This window comes from Lutra lutra, chromosome 9 (assembly GCF_902655055.1).
Source record: "Lutra lutra chromosome 9, mLutLut1.2, whole genome shotgun sequence".
Classification (NCBI taxonomy): Eukaryota; Metazoa; Chordata; class Mammalia; order Carnivora; family Mustelidae; genus Lutra; species Lutra lutra.
Window position 1 is genome coordinate 50,841,923 of NC_062286.1, and position 23,219 is coordinate 50,865,141.

Here is a 23,219-nt window from a genome sequence, read left to right on the forward strand (position 1 = left end):
CTCAGGGTCCTGGGATCGTGCCCCGTTTCGGGGGTCTGTGCTCAGCAGGGAGCCTGCTTCCCTTCCTCTCTCTTCGCCTGCCTCTCTGCCTCCTTGTGATCTCTCTGTCAAATAAATAAATAAAATCTTAAAAAAAATAAAATAATCTAAACAGAATTATTTAAATTAACAGACTCATTAAAAAATAGTTACATGAAAGGCTCTTGGTAAATACTGGCCCTGTATTTTAGAACATAATATAAAATGGTGATTTTGCTTACAATATGGAAGTGATATGTTATAATCCTTGAAAATAAAGGTAGTCAACGTATTAGTAATATTACAATAATGAACGAAGACAAAATTTACAAAATATAATATTGGTAGGTTGTGGGGGAAGTACTGTGTGTGTGTTAGTGGGTGGGAAGAAGTAGGAGAAGTACAACCAGTTTCTTAATTTTTCATATGATGGAATAAGTAGATACTGTTAAGTGGTTTAAACACAGTATTTAATGAGATTACCTGGCTGCTATAAGTTATCAGAAAAACAATTCAATAGACACTGAACTCTAGGAAACTGAGGGTTGCTGGAGGGAAGGTGGATAGGGAGAAGGGGTAACTGGGTGATGGGCAGGAAGGAGGGCACTTGATGTAATGAGCCCTGGGTGTTATATGCAACTGATGAACCACTAAATTCTACCTCTGAAACTAATGAAAAAAAAAATTCAACTCAAAATCATATAGCAATGAACAAAAGAAGACTGGAAACAGTAGGAAATCATTAAAAATGATAAAATACCCTAAAGAACCAAAACAACTTTGAGAAAGAACAAAGCTAAAGGACTCACAGTTCTTGAATTCAAAACATATTACAGTACAGTACAGTATGGTACAGTAATATAACAGTACCGAGGATTTCTTTCTAAGCTATTACATATTACAGTACAGTACAGTACAGTAATGTAACAGTTAGTAATGTAATTTAATGTAATGTAATGTAACAATGGACTTCAATGGACTAGAATAGACTAGAAAGAAATCCTCATGTATATGGTCAAATGATCTATCGTCAAAGGATCTTTGACTCTTTTTTTTTTTTTTAAGATTTTATTTATTTATTTGACAGAGAGAGATCACAAGTAGATGGAGAGGCAGGCAGAGAGAGAGAGAGGGAAGCAGGATCTCCGCTGAGCAGAGAACCCGATGTGGGACTCGATCCCAGGACCCTGAGATCATGACCTGAGCCGAAGGCAGCGGCTTAACCCACTGAGCCACCCAGGCGCCCCAAAGGATCTTTGACTCTTGATGCCAAGACGACTCAAAGGGGAAATTTCTCTTCAACAAACGGTGTGGGGAAAACTAGATATCATTTGCAAGAATGAAGTTGAACCTTACTTTACACCATCTAGAAAAATTAACTCAAAATGGATTAAAGACCTAAACATAAGACCTAAAACCATAAAACTCATAAAAAGAACACACAGGGGAAAAGTTTCATGGTGCTGGACTTGGTAATGATTTCTTGGATATGTCAGCCAAAATTATAGGCAACAAAAGTAAAAACAGACTACAGGGATTGTATCAGTATTAAATATATCTGTGCATCAAAGGACACAATCAATAAGGTAAAAAGGGAGAAAAACTTAAAAATTATCTATCTGATAAGGGGTTAATAACCAGAATATATAAAGAACTACAACTCAATGGCCAAAAAATAAGTAACCTGATTCAAGAATGGGCAAAGGACTTGAATAGACATTTCTCCAATAATGATGAACAAATGGTCAACAAGCACATGAAAAGATGTCCAACATTACCAATCACCAGAAACGCAAATCAAAACCACAGTGAAATACCACTGCATACCCACTAAGATGGGTACTATAGAACAGCAACAACGACAACAAGAACAGCAACAGCAACAACAACCAGGAGATAAGTTTTGGCAAGGATATGGAGAAACCGAAACTCTTGTGAACTGTTTGGATGGACTATAAAATGGTGCAGCTGCTGTGGAAAAGTATGGTGGGTCCTCAAAACATTAAAAATAGAATTACCATATGATCCAACCATTCCACCTGCAGATACATGTCCTTAAGAACTGACCCCTGGGGCAGATAATACATTATATATTAATAAAAATAATTAATAAAAAAAAGAATTGAAAGCAAGGTCTTGAAGACATATTTGCATAACCATGTTCACAGCAGCATTATTCACAATATCTGAGAGGTAGAAGCAACCCAAATGTCCACTGAGGGATGAATGGATAAACAAAATGTGGTATATACATACAATGGAATATTATTCAGCCTTAAAAGGTAAGAAAATCCTGGGGCACCTGGGTGGCTCGGTCATTGGGTGTCTGCCTTCGGCTCAGGTCATGATCCCAGGGTCCTGGGATTGAGCCCGGCATCAGGGCGAAGCCTGCTTCTCCCTCTCCCACTCCCCCTGCTTGTGTTCCCTCTCTGTTAAATAAATGAATAAAAATATAAAAAAAAAAATCCTGTCACATGGTACAACATATATGAACCTTGAAGACATTATGCTAAGTAAAGTAAGCCTGTTACTAAAAGACAAATACTCTGTGATTCCACTTATATGAAGTTATCTAATCAAGTAGAACCAGGGGCTCAGGGCAGGGGAAAGGGAGAGTTGTTATTTAATGGGTACAGATTTTCCTTATTACAATATGAAAAAATTCTGGAGATCTGTTTCATGACAATGTTAATATACCTAATACTACTGAATTTTACATTTTAAAAAATGGTTAAGATGGTAACTTTTTTGTCACTTTTTTTTTTAACCACATTAAAAAGTTCACTTGCCTTGGTCTGAAATGGAATTTTGCATAATAAACATATCAGAACAGGAAAAAAATAAGGATAAAAAATTTAACCCAAACATATGTTATAACCTCACAGTTAAGTAGAATAAATTTACCCCAAAAGAAGAATGCTCAAATTTGTTGGGGAAAAAAGTTAAATTTAACTAGATGCTACTTAGACTTGAGCAAAGTGACCCAGAAAGGCTAAAGGTAGAAGGACAGGCAAAGAGCAACTGGGCAAATGTAAAGTCTTAAAAATTGTACTGAAGTGGAATCAAAGGTAAAACATTAAAAATGGAAAATAAAACTTACTTTGTATGATTTATGGTATAATTCACAGTGAATAAAAAAGTATCACGAATGTTTATGTGCCAGACATAAACATATACATATAAACCGTTAATTACCATGAAGACAAATCGACCTTCAAATATACTTTTTTTTTTACCCACCAAAACAATACCTTTTAAATGCTATCACAGTGTTCCAGAATTCATTGTTTATGAACCACACCCAGTGCTCCATGCAATACATGCCCTCCACAATACCCACCATCAGGCTCACCCAACCTACCACCCCCTTCCCCTCCAAAACACTCAGTTTTCTCAGAGAGACTGTGGAGTCTCTCATGGTTTGTCTCCCCCTCCAATTTCCCCCAAGTCCCTTCTCCTCTCCATCTCCCCATGTCCTCGGTGTTATTCCTAATGCTCCACAAATAAGTGAAACCATATGATAATCACTTAAAAAAAAAACTTTTTTTGCCAACTCCCATTTATTTACCATCAATATTTTAAGCTTGTGCGTCTATCCAACTCTTGTGCATGACAACACTGCAGCTTTTTTTTTTTTTTTTTTTTTTTTTTTTTTTTTTAATGTAAGCTCTACATCCAATGTGGGGCTTGAACTCCCAAGGTCAAGAGTCGTATGCTCTGCTGACTGAGCCAGCCACGTACCCTAAGTACACTCTTTAAAGTCCTTAACAGACCAAAGAAACCAGTATTTGGGAAAAATATAATTAATAAAGGTGAATTACTGGATATAACTGGAATGTCATACTCTATATGGAGACTCCACCTCTTTTACAATACCCCTCAAGTAGTTGTTCATACATTAAGCCACAAAGAAGATCTCTATAATATGCTTAAAACAGAAATAGAACCGAGTACAATCTCTGATCACAATACTTTAAAACTATAAGTTCATATGTAGTGACAATAAAGCCAACTTTAAGAATTTTAATTAAAAATAATTATTCCCTAAACTTTCTTTTTGGGTCAAACAGGAAATCCAAAGCTATAATTATAGAACATCTAGAAAATACTACTAATACAAATACTACAAACTTAAATCTAATATATATACACATATATTTTTTCCATTTAGGGATCTAGACAGTCAGATAAAGCAGCCCTCCATTCTTATAACACCACCACCACCGTCAGCACCACCACCGCCACTACTACCACCACCAACAAAAGTGTATTAATTTTAAGTTCATGACTTCCTTGAAGCCATCAGAAAGTTGAGGTCACAGGTCAACCTTGGCCCAAAATCTTACTAAGGAGAAACTGTTGCCTGCAGGGAGACATGAGACATGAGCACCAGATCATCTGGAAGAGATACAACTGGACAATATTAAGAAGGATGGAGACTGGATTAAATGGAGCTCAAGTATACACTGGCAAGAATGTGAAGCCCTTGAGAGCTATAGAAATTGGGGAACTCTGCACCTTCTTGCTATTTCCCTATAAACTCCACCAGGAAAAAGAAGAGTTTATTCAAATGTCTATTATAGTGCATGCAGACCCAGGAAACAGGAACAGTAGCTCTTGTGGGAAGGGTATAAAACTACCTTGGAGGGATGCTAGCAAAATCAGGAGAATAAGGACCTCCAGGGACCAAAAAACCTGGCAAGAACTGTCAAAAAAATCAACCTCATCAGAATTCTAGAAGATAGTCAAAGGTTTTATGGCAATTAAGTGAAAACTTAAGAGCAAGGCCACTTAAACAAGATAGGTGAGCTTTGTGGCTTTTAACTTACTTTTCCCAGGCATGGCATTAAAGACAGTAGCCTGCATTCACAGTGTAGGTACTTGCTTCCAAAGGAATCACAGAGTCTGTTTTTCCCAAGGAATTGCTTCTTTGAACCTGCCTGGGTATTCCCTAAAGGACTGAGACAAGTGGGCCTATCTTTGTTTCACTAAACTTGGAACTCTTTTAGGGCATTTTAAAGGACAGGATTTCCTTGAAAAAACTGAAAACTAAGTGAAAAAGACATTACTGCATAGGGCGATCAATCAATCAATCAATCAATCAATCAAAGTTGGTTGAAACACCAGGCACACTAAAGCCAGGGAGAAAAACAGTGAGAATTTTGGGGAAATGGGGTTTTGAAAACCTCCCATGAGCCCCAGGGAAATTAGAAAGTGCATGCACAGGGCGGAATGCATGTGCAGAAAAGACCTAAGAAGACTATAAGGTTTTACAATTGGCTGATCTATAGGTTCAGTGCAAGCTGGAAATTTGACTAAGGCAGAGTTATAAATGGCCTATCTAAGCACTGGAGTACCTAATACAAAGATAATCTACAAAAAGCTGGGGAAATCCCACCCCCTTTCCTTCTTTCTTTTTTGCTTTCTCTTGATTCCAGGCACTTAAGGCAATCTGTCAGACAACTAACTGACTAATGAGCTAAAGAAATAGAGACATCAGAGACCAAAAGTACAATCTGTATAAAAATAGTTTAGAAAAGTCACTAAACATACCAACAAATTTAACCCACAACAAACAGTAACAACAAACCCTACGGAGTGGGAAGGATAATTTGATATCCAGAGTTACCACATCATGATATTCAAAATGTCAGGTTTTCAACCCAAAATTACAAGACATCCAAACAAGTGTGGGACGCTTACAAGGAAAAAAAATGACAGAAACTTCCCACCAGGAAGCACAGACACTGGACTTACTATAGAGACTTTTTTTTAAAAACTATACAAAGACTTTATATCAACTAAATATATCCTAAATATGCTTGAAGAGCTAAAGGAAACCATGGACAAATAAACAAGGAGAATGTTTTACCAAACACAGATTATCAATATAGAAAAATAAAAAGGAAACAAACAAATTATGAAGCTGAAAAGTAAAATAACTGAAATGAAAAATTCACCAGAGTAGTTCAACAGCATATTTGAATAGACGGATGAATCCATGAACTTGAGGGTAAGATAAATTTAATTATCCAGTCTGAGGGACAGAATAAAAACAGAATAAAGGAAAATGAACAGAGTCTAAGAGACTTATAGAATAGCATAGGAGCTTACATAACATGGATGGTGGGAGTGTCAAAAGGAGAAGAGAGATAGTAAGAGTCAAAAAGAGTATCTGAAGAAATAATGGTAGGAAACTCCCCAAATTTGATAAAAGACATGAATCTAAAACTGAAGTAGTTCAATGAACTAGTAGGACAAGCTCCACACCAAGACACATAATAATCAAACTCTTAAAAGTCAAAGAAAGAACCCTGAAGCCGTAAGAGTGAAGAGACTCATAACATAGAAGGGATCATCAGTAAGTTTAACTGTCACTTTCTCATAAGAAATGCTGGAGGCCAACAGGCAGTAGGATGACATTTAAAGTGGTGTGAAAATCTGAAAAAAGAAATCTGTGTCTGGCAAAACTATCTTTCAAGAATGAAGGTGAAATTAAGATATTCCCAGATAAACAAAAGTTGAAAGAATTCATTACTGGAACACTTGCCCTACAAGAAATGCTAAAGGGACTCCTTCAGGCTGAAATGAAAGAACAAGAGGCAACATGTGAAGCCATGTGAAGCAATAAAACCACATGATGCCCTATGAAGAAATAACACTGGCAAACGTAAATACATAGGTAAATATGAAGGTCAGTAATATTGTACTTCTGGTTTGTAACTCCCTTTTCTTTCCCTATAAGATTTTAAAGACAAATGTATAGGGGCACCTAGGTGGCTCAGTTGGTTAAGTGTCCAACTCTTGATATTGGCTCAGGTCATGAGACAGAGCCCCATCTTGGGCTCCATGCTAGGTGTGGAGTCTGCTTGGGATTCTCTCTCTCTCCCTCTCTCTCTCCCTCTGCCCCTCCCCAACTCACATGCACATTCTCTTTCTCCAAAAAAAAAAAAAAGACAAATGCATAAAAAATAATTATAAATCTATGTTAATGGGTACAGAAAGTTTAAAGATGTAATCTGTGAATGTAACAACTAAAAGGGTAAGAGGCAGGGGTGCCTAGATGGCTCAGTTAAGCATCTGCCTTTGGTTCAGGTCAAGATCCTGGGGTCCTGGGACTGAGCTCTGCATCGGGCTCCCTACTCAGTGGGGAGTCTGCTTCTCCCTCTCCCTCTGCCCCTCCCCCTGCTCATGCTCTCTCAAATAAATAAATCAAATCTTAAAAAATAACAAAGTCTTAAAAAATAAATAAAAGGGTGAGAGGCCAAGAGATACATAAGTGGGAGTTTTTGTATATTATTTAAGCTAGATTGGTATCATTTCATGTTATATATTATGTTATATATGTAAGATATTAATTGTATTCCCAAGGTAAGTACTATGAAAATAAATATAAAGGAAAGGAAATGAGACAGGGATAAAAATGGTTCATTACAGGACATCAGTTAAATATAAAGGAAGGCAGGAATAAAGGAATTGAAAAAGAAAAAAATTTATATAAGACATAAACAAATGGCAAAATTGCCAAAGTAAGTCCTTTCCTATCAGTAATTATTTTAAATGTAAACAGATTAAACTCTCCAATTAGAAGGTAGAGATGGCAAAATGGATTTGAAAAAACATGATACACTTATGTGTCGTCTAAAAAAGACTTCATTAATTCATTCATTTCAAAAACTAAGGTAAAATATTTTTAAAGATTTATTTGTTTTGGGAGGGGAGGAGCAGAGGGAATATCTCAAGCAGACTCTCTGCTGATCACAGAGCCAGACAGGGACTTGACCTCATGACCCTGAGATCAGAACCTGAGCTGAAATCAAGAGTTGGACATTCAACTGACTGAGCCACAGGTTCCACATCTAAGGCAATTTAATGGGGTCATACAGACACCTGCATTGAGGCTGTTTTCTTATACAGTTGACCCTTGAACAACACAGGAAAAAGGGGTGCTGACCCCTGAAGGTAGCAGAAAATCCATGTCTAACCTTTGACTCTACCCAAATTAACTAATAGCCTACTACTGACCAGAAGCCTTATAACATAAACAGTTGATTAACATATATTTTATATATCATATATATTATATATTATAAACTGTATTCTTATAATAAAGCTAGAGAAAAGAAAAATGTTATTATTAAATGAGAAAATACATTTGCAGTATAGAATTATATTGAAAAAAATCTGCATATAAGTGGATATTTTACACCTATGTTGGTCATATCCATGCTGTTCAAGGCTCAATTGTAATTTAAAATGACATGGAGTGCGACTGATGTTTTAGCCCATTTCAATTAGATTCAATCTCATATTCTCAAGAACAGGATTTGTTGTTGCTGCTATTCTAGTAGTTCCTTTCATCAGAAACTGTCAGATATGTGTGTTGTTCTGGTAATACCCTACAATCCCAGGCCAATACTTCAAGAACCCATGCAGTTAGAGGACTTCTGGGTGAGAAAGAAATCCATGTGTCTTTATTACAAAGTCTGTCTTGTCTTTATCTATCCTGGCAAATGTCAGGGTGTGGTAGCCTATATTGGGAATGTTATTGGTGCCATACCATTTTTACCAGATGTTACTAATAGAATGAAGTCATTCTGCTCTGGCCCCTCCACAGCACCCACCAGAGAAGGACAGGGTCCTCAACCAATCACATAAAAGATGTACAACCCAAACTGCCATCCCCTTGCTGCCCCCCATATCTCCCTCCATTTTGAAAAAGACTCATTTTAGATCCAAAGACACAGTATTTGAAAGTAAAAGGATGGAAAAGATATCCCATGCAAATGGTAGTAATGAAAAGAAAGGTGGGTGGCTCTATTAATACCAGAAAAAAGAGACTTTGAGTTAAAAATCATTATAAGAGATAAAGCAGGGTATTATTTATTGATAAGAGGGTCAACCCATGAAGAAGATATAACAATTATGGACATACACAGCTGATAACAGAACTTCAAAACATGAAGCAAAAATGGACAGAACTGAGTGGAGAAACAGTTCCACATTAATAGCAGCAGACTTCAATACATCACTTTCAATATGATAGAAAAACTAGATAAAAGAAGTAAGGAGGGGCGCTTGGGTGGCTCAGTCAGTTAAAGCCTCTTTGACTCAGGTCATGATCCTGAGACTCTGGGATTCAGCCCTGCATCGCGTTCTCTGCTCAGCGGGGAGCCTGCTTCCCACTCTTTCTCTGCGCCTACTTGTGACCTCTGTCAGTCAAATAAATAAATAAAATCTTAAAAAAAAAAAAAAAGACCAGTAAGGATACAGAGGACTTGAGTAACACTATAAACCAACTAGACCCAATAGATATATATACAACACTCCAACCAACAACAGCACAATCCTCTCAAGTGCATGTGAAAATTCTCCACAGGAGACCATATGCTAGGCTATAAAACAAGTCATAATAAATTTAAAAGGACTGAAATAATACAAAGTTTATTCTTTGACCACAGTGGACTGAAACTAGAAATCAATAACAGAAAGAAATTTGGAAAACAAAAGTGTGGTAATTAAATGGTCAAACTATTAATGGTCAAAAAAGAAATTACAAGGGAAATTAGAAAATACTTTGAGATGAATGAAAATGAAAACATACCAAAACTTTGGAATGTAGTAAAGGCTGAATTTAGAAAAAAATTCTTATCTACAAAAGCAGTGCTCAGAGGAAATTTATAGTGGTAAACACCTATACTGAAAAAGAATAATAATTTCATAATCTTTTTTCCAAGTTTTTATTTAAATTCCAGTTAACATACAGTGTAATATCTGTTTTGGGTGTAGGATTTAGTGATTCATTGCTTACATTAAATGGTAATTTCAACTCAGTAATCTAACTTTAAACTGTAAGGAATTGGGAAAAAAAGAACAAACTAAACCCAAAGGAAGCAGAAGTAAATCATAAAGATTAGAGTGGAGATAAATAAAATAGTGACTAGAAAACAACAGAGATGGATAAATTCTTAGAAACACAAACACTACAAAAAATGACTCAAGAAGAAACAAAATCTGAGTAGACTTAAACAACAAAGAGATTGAATCATCAATAAACATTCCCCCAAAGAAAAATGCACGACTAGTGCCTTCACTAATGAATTCTACCAAACATTTAAAGAAAGCATCAATTATTAACACTAGATCTTCCCAAACTCATCCAAAAAACAGACGATGAGGGAACAATGTCCTAACTCATTCTATGAGGCAGCAGACAAACGTATCTTAAGAAAATTATAGGTTAATTATCATTTAGAAATAGAGATGCAAAAATCCTCTTCAAAACTCGAGCAAAGTGAATCTAGTAGCAGATGATAAGAATTATATATCAAGACAAAGGAACAGTTAAGGATTTATCACAGGAATGCAAGGTTGGTTCAATACATGATTATCAATATATACCATATTAATAGAATAAAAGTTAAAAAAAGACCCAGGTGATCATCCCAGTAGACGCTGATGCATCTGGCAAAAACCACAACCCTTTTATGTTAAAATTACTCAACAAAAAAGAAAAAAAGGGGGAACTTCCTTAACAGGATAAAAATCATGTATAAAAACCCAAAGCTAACATCATTCTCAATGGTGAAAGACTAAATGCTTTTCTTCTAAGATCATGAACAAGACTATGATGCCCTCTTTTGCCACTTTTATTTGACACTGTTGATCTGGAAGTTCTAGCCAGACCAATTAGGCAAGAAAAATAAATAATGGGTACCCACATTGGAAAGGAGGAAGTAGTATTATCTCTATTCACAGATGACATGATCTTATATGCAGAAAATCCTAAAGAGTCCACAAGAGAACTGTTAGGAGTTAACAAATGAATTCAGTAAAGTTACAAAACCAACATGCAAAAATTCATTATGTATCTATATATTAGCAGTAAACAATGTAAGAAAACAATTATAGTTAAAATAGCATCAAAAAGAAAAACTTTACTAAAATTAATATGGAATTTCAAGGGACTCTGAATAGCCAAAACACTCTTGAAAAAGAAGAAAAAGTTGTAGGTCTGACACTTTCTGATTTCAAAATTTATTACCAATATACAATAAACCCAAGACAGCATGGTATTGGCATAAAGAAAGACATAAAGGCCAACAGAATAGAAAGCCCAGAAATAAACCTTCACATATATGGTCAAATGAGTTTTGATAAGGGTGCCAAGACCATTCAATGGGGAAGTCTTTTTTCAACAAATGGGGCTGAAACAATTAGATATCCACATGCAGAAGAATAAGTTGGAGCCTTACTTTGCACCATATACAAAAAATTACCTCAAAATGGATTAAAAACTCTTAGAAGAAAACAGAATAAAACCTTAGTGGCATTGCATTTGGCAATGATTTCCTGGATATGACACCAAAAGCACAGGCACCAAAAGCAAAAATAGACAAACTGGATTACATCTAAACTAAAAATGCCTGTGCATGCAAGGACAAAATCAACAGAGTGAAAAGGCAATTCACAGAGTAAGAAAGAATATTACAAATTAGGTAGAAGAGGCTAACATCCAGAATATATAAAGAACTCCTACGACTCAATAACAAACGAGTAAAAAACAGGCATAGGACTAGAATAGATATTTGTCCAGAGATGATATCCAAATAGCTAATAAGCACATTAAGATGTTCAACATCACCAATCATTAGGGAATTGCAAATCGAAACTCAATGACATACCACTTCACACCCCTTAGGATGGTTGCTATAAAAAAACATAACAAGTGTTGGCAAGAATGTGGAGAAATTGGAACCCTTGTGCACTGTTGGTGGGACTGTAAAATGGGTGCAGCTGCTGTGGAAAACAGTATGGTGGCTCCTCAAATAATTAAAAATAAAATTATCATATGATTCAGCCATTCCACTTCTGGCTATATACCCCCTAAACTAAAAGCAGGCTCTTGAACAGATATTTGCACACCCATATTTTTGCAAACCCAGATATCTGCAAACACCATTTACACACACAGCAACATTATTCACAATAGTCAAAAGATGGAGTAACCCAACTGCCTATAGATAGTTGCATGGATAAGCAAAATGTGCCATATCATACACAGGAATATCATTCACCCTTCAAAAATAAGATAATCCTGTTATATGTTACATAATGGATGTGCCTTGAGGATATTTTGCTAAATGAAATCACCCTACAAGACAAATAATATATGATTTCATTTACATGAAGTACCTAGAGTAGTCCAATTCATAGAGACAGAAAACAGAATGGTGGTTGCCAGGGGTTGAGCATAAGGTGGAATGAGGAATTGTTTGAGTGGGTACAGAGTTTCAGTTCTGCAAGATGAAAGAGTTCTGGAAGATGGTAATGATTGCACAGTGATATGAATGTACCTAGTACCACCAAGCTGCACACTTACAAATGGATAAGATAATAAATTCTGTTATATGTATTTTACCACAATTAAGAAAAAAGAAAGAGAACAAGAAAATCAAATATGAATAAATTTAACCATGAAGGTGCAAGACTTGGACAATGAAAACTACAAAACATTGCTAGAAGAAATTAAAAACCTAAATAAATTGACAGGCATTTTGTATTCACAAACTGGAAAGCTTAATGTTAAGATGGGAATAAACTCTAAACCAATCTACAGATTTGAAACAATTAATACCAAAATCCCAATGAACTTTGGGCAGAAATGGAAAAGCTGATTTTGAAATTCATTTGGAAATACAAGGGAGCTGAATAGCCAAAGTAGTCTTGAAAAAGAACAAAATTGGAGAACTCATGCATCTCAATTTTAAAACTTACTACAAAGATACAGTTATCAAAAATACTGCAGTATTGGAATACAGATAAGCACGTAGATCAAAGGAATACAACTGAGGGCTCAGAAACAAACCTTCAAATCTATTGTCAATTGATTTTTGACAAAAGTGCCGAGACCATTCAATGGGGAAAGAAAAGTCTTTTTAACTACTGGTGCTAGGACAACTGGATATCCCTGTGGAAAAGAATGATGTCATATCATACATAAAAATTAACCCAATATATATCAAATATGCAAAGGGAAGAGCTAACAAGTATAAAAGTCTTGAAAGAAAATATAGAGATAAATCTTCAAGACTGTGGATTTGGTAATGCTTTCTTAGATAAAACAACAAAAGCACAAGCAACAAAAGAAAAAATAGGACTTCATCAAAGGTAAACTGTTACACATCAAAGGACAGTAATAAGCAAGTGAAAAGATAACCCAGTGAGTGGGAGCAAATATTTGCAAATTACATATCCAATAAGGATCTACAATCCAGGGGTGCCTGGGTGGCTCAGTCATTAAGTGTCTGGCTTCAGCTCAGGACATGATCCCAGGGTCCTGGGATCAAGCCCTGCATCAGGCTCCCTGCTCTAAAGAAAGCCTGCTCCTCCCTCTCCGACTCTCCCTGGTTTTGTTCCCTCTCTCATTGTGTCTCTGTCAAACAGATAAATAAAATCTTAAAAAAAAAAAAAAAAGAATCTACAATCCAGAATATATAAAAAATTCTTGCAATTCAATAACAAAAAGATAAACAACTTAAGTGGGCAAACACCTGAACAGACATTTTTCCAAAGAACACATATATGGCCAACAAGCCCAAAGAAAGATGTTTAATGTCATTAGCTATTCGGAAAGGGAAAGGTAAATCAAAACCACAATTAAAATAACGAGAATGAGATACCACTTTATACTTAATAGCATGGCAACAAAATGCCACAAAAGTAAGTAAACAAAAAGTGCTGGTGAATATGGAGAAATTGGAACCCTCAGACATTGCTGGTGGGAATATAAAATGGTGTATCCTCTGCAGAAAAGTTTGATAATTAATAAGCTAAACACAGAATTACCATATGACCCAACACTTCCACTCCTAATATATATCCCAAAAGAACTGTAATTAGGTGTTTAAATAAAAACTTACATACAAATGTTCCTATCTGCTCTGTCTTTTACAGTAGCCAAAAGATGGAAACAACCTCAATGTCCATGAACAGACGAATGGATAAATAAAATGTAGTATATACATGCAATGAAATATTATCCAGCCATAAAAAGCAATAAAGTACTGATACATGCTAGGACATGGATGAATCTCAAAAATATGCTAAAGTGATAGAAGTCTGACATAAAGGTTACATACTCTATCATTTCATTTATATGAAATATACAGAATAGGCACCAGAGAGTGAGTGCTTAATGATTATGAAGTGTCCGTTAGAGGGATGAAAGAGTACACAGACCAGATCGTGGTGCTAATGTAAAACACTGTGAAACTCAGTGCCACTCAACTGTATACTTTAAAATGGTTAAATTGTAAGCTTTATGTAAAGTGTGTGTTTTACCACACACAAAAAACCCTCTACCACGATTTTTTCCCCTATCTCCTCTAATGGAACAAAAAGCCTTCCTTGTAACATTCCCAATTCTTCACCTACTTTAAAGAAAAAAGGTCATATTGTACCATGTACACATGTAAATGTAAATCATTATCATTTAATACCTACCAAAACTCAATTATGAGAAATATTTATGGCAAACTATCTGAATGTCTTGTGCCTCCTTTCCTCTAGACAAGTAGTCTCTAAATTTTTTAATCATGCAGTCCTACGGATAAAGTATTTTTGAGCACAAATTACCAAATTAGATATTTATAAGTTATAAATTATGACTGTACTCATATATTATAAAAGATATAGAGAAATATAAATTTTTAAAGGTTGAGAAAAATATACATCTAACTTTTTTTTTAACACCTCTCTTTCTATACTCTAATGACCCATTCTGCAAGCATCCTTCTTTGGAAAGCACTGCTCTAGATACCCTAAATTTTATTCTTGGGTTAAAGTAACAGTCTGCACTTGCTGACCCCTGGAAATGTACCTTGACCGAACTCCCTAACCTAAGGTCATATTAACTTTATGGGTGTTGTTACCGAATCTCTTGTAAGGATGCTGTTGAAGATTGTTCTATATACCATGGTGCCTTCTTGACGAGGACAGATGAGAAAAATTTCTCTTAGGTCTTAAGAAATATCTGTAACGCTTTTGAATATTTAGTTTGTTTTTATATTACAGACTTACGTAATTGATCACAAAATTCTAGCAACACCAAATGCGAGAAAACATAGAGTGAAAGTTGTGGCTTACTTCTGGCAACCGTATCCATAGGTATATTGACTGACTTCTTCTCTGGCTTCAACTTGTCTTCCCATCACTACCAACCCTTCATTTATTTATTTTTAAGAATCATGTTGTAGCTCACCCCTCCCTGGCTTCAGTTTAATTTTCTACCATTCTAAATCTTCATTTACTCAAAAAAGTCATTACTGTATTACTTATGTATGTATGTGAGTGTATATATGGTTATGTATCTGTGTATGTGTTTAAAAGCACCTCAAAATTTCTTGAAAGACAGGGAGGAACAAATAAAAAAAAGCCAGGCACTATTGGTCGGAATGGAGAACATCCGACACTGGCGGTCTCCTGTGTCAGGGATTTACTTTGCAGATTCTGAAGCATTTAGTAGCAAAGCCCTTCATCCAAAGGGTTAATTCGTAACTGAGTGTCGATGAAAAGAATGACAACTCACAATAGCACTGTACTACACTTTCTCACTCTTTTCCAGCTGGTAAGAAACGTTATAGTGAGGAAAGGGCAATTGGCTTTTTTTCACCTGTGTGCAAAGCTTAACTAAAGAGTCCATGAAAAAGGCAGTCACATTGCCAGATGGAATTTGTAGCCATGTACCTGGATGTGTTTCCTTCTGGTGTGCTCAGAAGTCATTTGGGGATGAGCCGTATTCAGTGCTTTCTTGTTCTTCTTGTTCCGCCTCTCAAAGAATCTCCTCTGATGGTCGGTGAGGCTGCTGTATAATTTAATTCGCCTGGGTGACAGACAAACTCTTTCTTGGCCAAAAGCTTGGATCAGTCGGGCAGTGTCAATGGTGGAAATAGAGCTGCTCCTCTCATGCAGAGTCACCTCTCTATCTGTTTGGGTCAACATATCTGATTCCACCGGAGAAGTGGTGGTGGAAACAATGTTGGTGGGGGTGTCTGTGAGCAGCTCACTCTCCTCTGAGGGCCTAGAATCTGAAGAAGTGTTGTTTCTGTAATGAAAACCTGGCTGTTTTCTCAGGATATACTTATCAAATTTAATTTGTTCAATCTTAATCTGATTGGGTTTCCCAGCTTGATGAGTAGAAAGCACCTTGCTTTTTTTAAGCTCTCCTGCAGTTTTATGGAATTTCTCTAGGCTCTTATACCGCTTCTTTTTCTGAAGCTTGTTTTTCTGCTGTTGTTGTCTACCACTCCATTCCTTAACATCTCGTTCTCCTCTGCTATCATCCGGTGTGCTTTCAGAGGTCCGGAGAGAGTACGTGATGGGATTCTGAAGAAGTTTAGCCAAACGATCAAGTCGTTCCACCAAGGATAGCTCTTTCCTATCACTGAACTCAGGAGGTTTCTTTTGCCTCTGTCGCTCCTGATACTTGTTCCAGAGTTCATTCAAACTCACACTGTGCTGAGCTGTTGGCTCTGGGGTGACCTTATGACCCTTTTTTTGATCATTAATTAGTTTGTCACTTTTTGGATAATCTCTAGCCCGACTTTTAGCAGTATGCATCACTTCGTTTTCCAAGTTTACATTGATACTGAGGCTCTCTATTCTGGTATAATCTGCCTTTGTCTTTTCCACATTTTGGTGAGGTGAAGGAAGGCGAGTGTGTTCTCTTTGTTTGTCTGGATGATGCTGAAAGAAATCTTTCCAAGAATGTCTCATGAAAACACTCCTTCCTAAGGATTCATGGCAAAAATCATGATCACTTGGTAGGTGCACTGGATGATGAAAGTAAAACTTGGCTGACCTGAAGACAGAATGGGTAGTATTTTCAAACTCTGAATGACATCTGGACTCTGAAAAGGAGAAAGGAGAAGATTCTGAAAGACTTTCAAAATGTTTGCATCCCCTTTAGAAATGGTATTCACACTTAATTCTCTAGATACAGAACAAAGACCTAAGGAAAGAACAGTTTTATATAAAGTTTCAGGAAACTAGCTGCCTCCACAAAGGATTCTAGCCATAAGCCTATAAGCCAGACTGATAAAATAAAACTTCAAGGGACTAAGAGTCAAAAGACTGGGATTCTAGGTTAGATTCTGTCACCGACTGGCTGTGTGACCTTAGGAAGGCAGTTTAGTTCTCTGGAATATAACAGCAACTCCTGTGCATTCACTACCTGCTACACGCAGAGTATTATGTGCTCTGTATCTGTCTTTTTCCTTTTAATTCAACTTTATTGATAAAACTGAGAGAGAGGTACTGTTAACCTTATTTTCAGTTAAGAAATATGAGACTTTGGGGCGCCTGGGTGGCTCAGCGGGTTAAAGCCTCTGCCTTCGGCTCAGGTCATGATCCCAGGGTCCTGGGATCGAGCCCCACATCGGGCTCTCTGCTCGGCGGGGAGCCTGCTTCCTCTCTCTCTCTCTCTCTCTCTGCCTGCCTCTCTGCCTACTTGTAATCTCTGTCTGTCAAATAAATAAATAAAATCTTTAAAAAAAAAAGAAATATGAGACTTCATTTTCATCATCAGTAATTAAACAGGTGGGATTAAAGAAAAAACCTCTTCATGTGTCTTAGAGGCTTTTAAAATTCCTTTCTCTGAACCATCTTTACATTTCCTCCCAATTTTTTTTTATTGTGGTAAAATACACCCAACATAAAATTTACCATCTTCATCTCCAATTTTTGACAGCCATTATTCTATAACAAACCAGGCATTTTTAGATATGAGAACATCTTACAATTATAAACCCTAACTGTAAATACTAATATACCCGTTTCTGGAGTTCCAAGTCATGTGGGGAAACAAAGATAGATACACAACAAAGTAACAACTGTGACTATGGGATCCTTTTCGCCCACTGTATAGATTATTGGCAACCAGAATTTTCATTACTCTGAGAATCCCTAAGACAATTTCCCCAGACTACAATAAGATAGATGGATCTGTTTTTATAGCTAAAGTATAAAAAGACTCTCAAACCTCCCAACAAATAAAAGCCCAGGACCAGATGGCTTCCACTAGTAAATTCTACTACACATTTAAAGAATACAAAATCAAAGTCTTTCAAAAAGTACAAGGAGGAGGGAACACTTCCAAACTCATTTTATGAGACCACTATTACCCTGACCCCAGACAAGGGCACTACAAGAAAAGGAAATTATAAGCTAATATTCCTAATGAACCCAGGAGCAAAAATCTTCAAAAAAATATCATCAAACCAAATTCAACAATATATAAAAAGGATCATACATCATCATCAAGTGGGATTTACTGCAGGGATTCAAGGATGGTTCAATATCCAGTCAATGTGATACACCAAATTAACGAAAAGGAGGAGAAAAATAATATATCATCTCAAGAGATGCAGAAAAAGTATTTGAGAAAATTCAATACCTACTTACGACAAAAACTCTCAACAAATATGTATAGAAGGAATTGACGTCAACATGATGCAGGTCATACATGACAAGACCATAACTGACATTATACTCAATGGTAAAAAACTGAAAGCTTTTTCCTTAAGATCAGGAACGAGACAAGGATACCTACTCTTGCCACTTTTATTCAACATACAGTAGTATACAGAAGTCCTGGCCAGAGGAAAAAGAAAAAAAAGGCAGTCACTCCTGTCTTCTTCCAATCTGTTCTTCAAACAGTAATCTTCAAAAATGTAAATTAGACCTACCATTTTCTTTTTTTTTTTTTTTAAGATTTTTATTTATTTATTTGACAGAGAGATCACAAGCAGGCAGAGAGGCAGGCAGAGAGAGAGGAGGAAGCAGGCTCCCTGCTGAGCAGAAAGCCCGATGTGGGGCTCGAACCCAGGACCTGGGATCATGACCTGAGCCGAAGGCAGCGGCTTAACCCACTGAGCCACCCAGGCGCCCCTAGACCTACCATTTTCTATTTAACAACTTTCTCTTACTCTTAGAACAAAACTGAAACTCCTTAACAAGGTGTACAGGTATCTCACCATGCATTACTATCCTTCTTGATAATTATATTCCAATCATGCTGGCCTTTCCCCTTGTTTCATTAAGTAGCATGAGCAAAGGCATAAAAGCAGGAAGCATTAAGCAAATAGTTGAGTGTAAACATTCAGTTTATGTGGTTATACAATTTGCAAAGTAAAGGCAGTAGATAAAATAAGGTAGGAAAAGTTACTTGGGACCAAAAGAAGAGAGCCCAGAAATAAGTTTACCCAAATATGATAAACTGATCTTCAATCAGAGTGCTTAGAATACCCAGAGGGGAAAGAACAGCCTCTTGAACAAATAGGTATCTGTAAGTACCTGTAGGCATCTAGGTATCTGTATCTAGGTATCTGTAGGCAAAAGAATGAAATGGACCCTGACCTTATGTCATACACAAAAGTCAACTCATGGGGTGCCTGGGTGGTTCAGCTGGTCAGGCGTCTGCCTTCGGCTAAGGTCATAATCTCAGGGTTCTGGGATCGAGCCCAATGTCAGGCTCCCTGCTCAGCAGGGAGTCAGTGTGCTTCTCACTCTTCCTCTGTCCCTTCCCCTGCTCATGCTCTCTCTCTTTCCCAAATAAATAAATCTTAAAAAATCAAGTCAAAATGGATTACAGACTTACATGTAAGACCTGTAACTATAAAACTCCAAGAAGAAAACAAAGGGAAAATCTTCATGACACTGATCTTGGGAATGATTTCATGGATATGACCCCAGGAGCACAGGCAACAAAAACAAAATAAACAAGTGGAACTACTTCAAAATAAAAAGGTTCACCTTGCCTATCCACTACTATAGGATGTATACCTTAGAAAGAAAAGTAACCTCTTACATACCATTATGAAACCCATCTAATTTTCCATTGATATGATACTAATGTGAAGTTTATGTTCGAATTTCAGCAACTTTCCCCAAACTGTTCTTTGTAGTAATTTTTCTCCCTGGGCTAGAGTCCAATCTAGGATCATGACTACATTTAGCTGCCAGGTCTCTTTAGTATCCTTTAATCTAGAATAGTTCCTCAGCTTTTGTCCTTCACGACACCTACATTTTTGAAGAGGACCAGTTATTTGTTGAATATCCTTCAATTTGAGTCCTTCAATTTGAGTTTCTGTGAGTTTCACTGTGATTAAAGTTACGCATTTTGAACAGTTCTATAGGAGTGATGTGTCCTAAGTACATCGCATGTGAAGTACTTAATTTCAATGTTTCTTATTACTGGTGGATGCTAATTTTGATGTCCAAAGTTCTCTACTGCAAAGGTTAACTTTTTTCCCTTTGAAATTAATGAGCAATGTGGGAAGATATTGTGGAATATCTTGAGGCTGAATAAATAAAATACCCTTCTCCCCGGTAAGTTTTCACTCACTGGTTTTATCATCCACTGATGATTCTTGCTTAAATCTATTATTACCAAGAAGATTTTCTAACTCTATTTTTCCTCCTCTGTTTAGTTGGTACTGTACTATAAAGAACAGCCTCCCCTTTTCTTATTATCTAATCAATGAATAATGAATCTTATCTGTTTTAAAATCCATATGGATGCATGAGTTTATTTATATTATTTTTAATTATGTTCAGTTAGCCAACATATAGTGCATCATTAGTTGTTGATGTAGTGTCAACGATTCATTGTCTATTACACCCAGTGCTCATCACAACACGCCTGATTTTTTTTTACTACGCTTGACTTTTTTAAACCTTTTGATTTAGAATAGTTTAGTCTCAGAAAAACTGTGAACACAGTACAAATACTTTTCTATAATTCATGCCCAGTTTCTTCTATTATTAACACCTTCCATTAATGTAGCACATTTTTTACGTTTAATGAACCAATAAAGATGCATTGTTATTAACCAAGGTCTACACACTCTCTGATTTCCTTAGTTTATACCTAATGTTCTTTTTCTGTTCCACAATCCCATACAGAAATATTGCATTACATTTAGTTATCATATCTCCTTAGGTTATTCTGGTCTGTGACAGTTCCCCAGATTTTTCTTGTTTTTCATGGCTCTGACAGTTTTGAGAAGTACTGATCAAATATTTCACAGAATGTTCATTTGGGGTTTTTGATGTTTTTCTCACAACTAGGCTGGTGTCATACATTTTGGGGAGGAAGACTTTAAAGTGCCATTCTTATCAAATATTTTTTTTTAAGATTTTATTTATTTAGGGGCGCCTGGGTGGCTCAGTGGGTTAAGCCGCTGCCTTCGGCTCAGGTCATGATCTCAGGGTCCTGGGATAGAGTCCCACATCGGGCTCTCTGCTCACCAAGAAGCCTGCTTCCCTCTCTCTCTCTCTCTCTCTCTCTCTCTCTGCCTGCCTCTCCATCTACTTGTGATCTCTCTCTCTGTCAAATAAATAAATAAATAAATAAATAAATAAAAGATTTTATTTCTTTATTTGACAGAGAGAAATCACAAGTAGGCAGAGAGGCAGGCAGAGAGAGAGGAGGAAGCAGGCTCCCTGCTGAGCAGAAAGCCCGATGTGGGGCTCGAACCCAGGACCTGGGATCATGACCTGAGCCGAAGGCAGCGGCTTAACCCACTGAGCCACCCAGGCGCCCCCATTCTTATCAAATATTAAGGGGACATACCATCAGCATGACTTATCACTGTTGATGTTAACTTTGACTACCTGGCTGAGGTAGTTAACCCTGTTTGTCAGGGTTCTTCACTATAAACTTCCTATCTGTCCCCTTCCTATGCCAAACTGCTGGGAAGGAGTTTACTTTGAGCAATCCACTCTTAAAAAGGAAGGAGTATGCTCTGTCTCCTTAAGGGTGGAGTGTCTACATACTCCATACATATTCAGACATCTGGAATTCCGCACAGAATTGTCTATTTGCTCCCATTATTTATTTCTTTCTTTAATTGTTTATATATATTAATATGGACTCATAAAAAAAGGACAAAAACAACTGAAATAAAGGCTGGTTCTTACAAAAGGTTAACAAAATATTTACCCCTTGGTTATCATTCAGTATTACTATGTTGCTCAACTTGTGGCAACTTTCGTCACTTGCAGCTCTTTTACTTGGCCCGTGTGTCCCCTTGGCATTCTTATCATTGTCAGGTTTTCTAACTTTCCAGCACTAAAGATGCTCCTGGCTCTTCTTCTATATATATATATTTTAAAGATTTTATTTATCTATTTGACAGAAGTAGGGAGAGAGGCAGGCAGAGAGAGAGAGAGGAGGAAGCAGGCTCCCCACTGAGCAGAGAGCCCGACATGGGGCTCGATCCCAGGACCCTGGGATCATGACCTGAGCCAAAGGCAGAGGCTTTAACCCACTGAGCCACCCAGGTGCCCCTCTTCTTCTATATTTTTTGTTCTAACTGTAGAATCAGTCTATTTTCCCTGGAGCCCTGAAAATATATTTTTGTGGGTCTCATTTCTGCTTTTTATTTTTACTTTTTATGCTTTTTCACTCATGGTGCTTATGAGTTTGGTATTTGGGGGAATATTTTGAGGTCCCAGTTAAAATTTCTTCAGAGAGATGTGTATCTGCTTCAGCCTTCAGGCATATAAGTTGGCACTACGAAGCTAGGGCCATTTTAAATAAAATTCTGGGCTGGAGAATTTTCAGATAACACGTAGTCCATTGCACCAATAAATTGTACCAGAGCAAAACGTTGGTCTGCAGTTACAAATTTCAGGATAAATTTGCCACTGCCTTCTTTCCCTGAACCCATTACCAAGGTTGAGAAAGGCGAACTTCCTTGTTTTATTCTTTTGCATGGATGTGTTTATTTCTTATTTATTATTTTACTTAGATTGCAGCCTACCGGAAACCCAAGAAGGACTTTTCCACTATCAGTGTGCCCTAAGTTCTATATTTTGTTCCCAACTTCATGTAGACATTAAAAATAAATCCCAGGGCAACTCTCTCAGGTCCCCTCTCTCTTTGGGAGCTTTGTACCATTGCTCAATAAACTTCACTATCGCTCAATAAACTGCTTTGTTGCTCACCACAAAACAAAAAGAAAAAAAAAAATCCCAGATCTACAGAATTCAGCTGAAACCTTAGGGTGACAGTCTGCTTTAGTGCTTAATTATCTCTATGGTGGGCTCCTGCTTTCACCGTTTTGGGGACCTGAAGATGTTTAACTGCCATGTCAACTCTGATAAGTGTTAGAAGATAGTTGTGAGGGATGTCTGGG

At 36.9% G+C, this 23,219-nt stretch overlaps 1 protein-coding gene across 1 annotated transcript in view; it reads right to left on the minus strand.

The window, feature by feature from the left end:
* The window catches only part of ALMS1 (ALMS1 centrosome and basal body associated protein), a 213,802-nt gene that overhangs the window by 21,919 nt on the left and 168,664 nt on the right, over nt 1-23,219 (minus strand). The window contains exon 17 of the mRNA XM_047744572.1: nt 15,766-16,928. Coding sequence (XP_047600528.1) covers nt 15,766-16,928 — 1,163 coding nt within the window. The remainder of the gene's footprint in view (nt 1-15,765; nt 16,929-23,219) is intronic.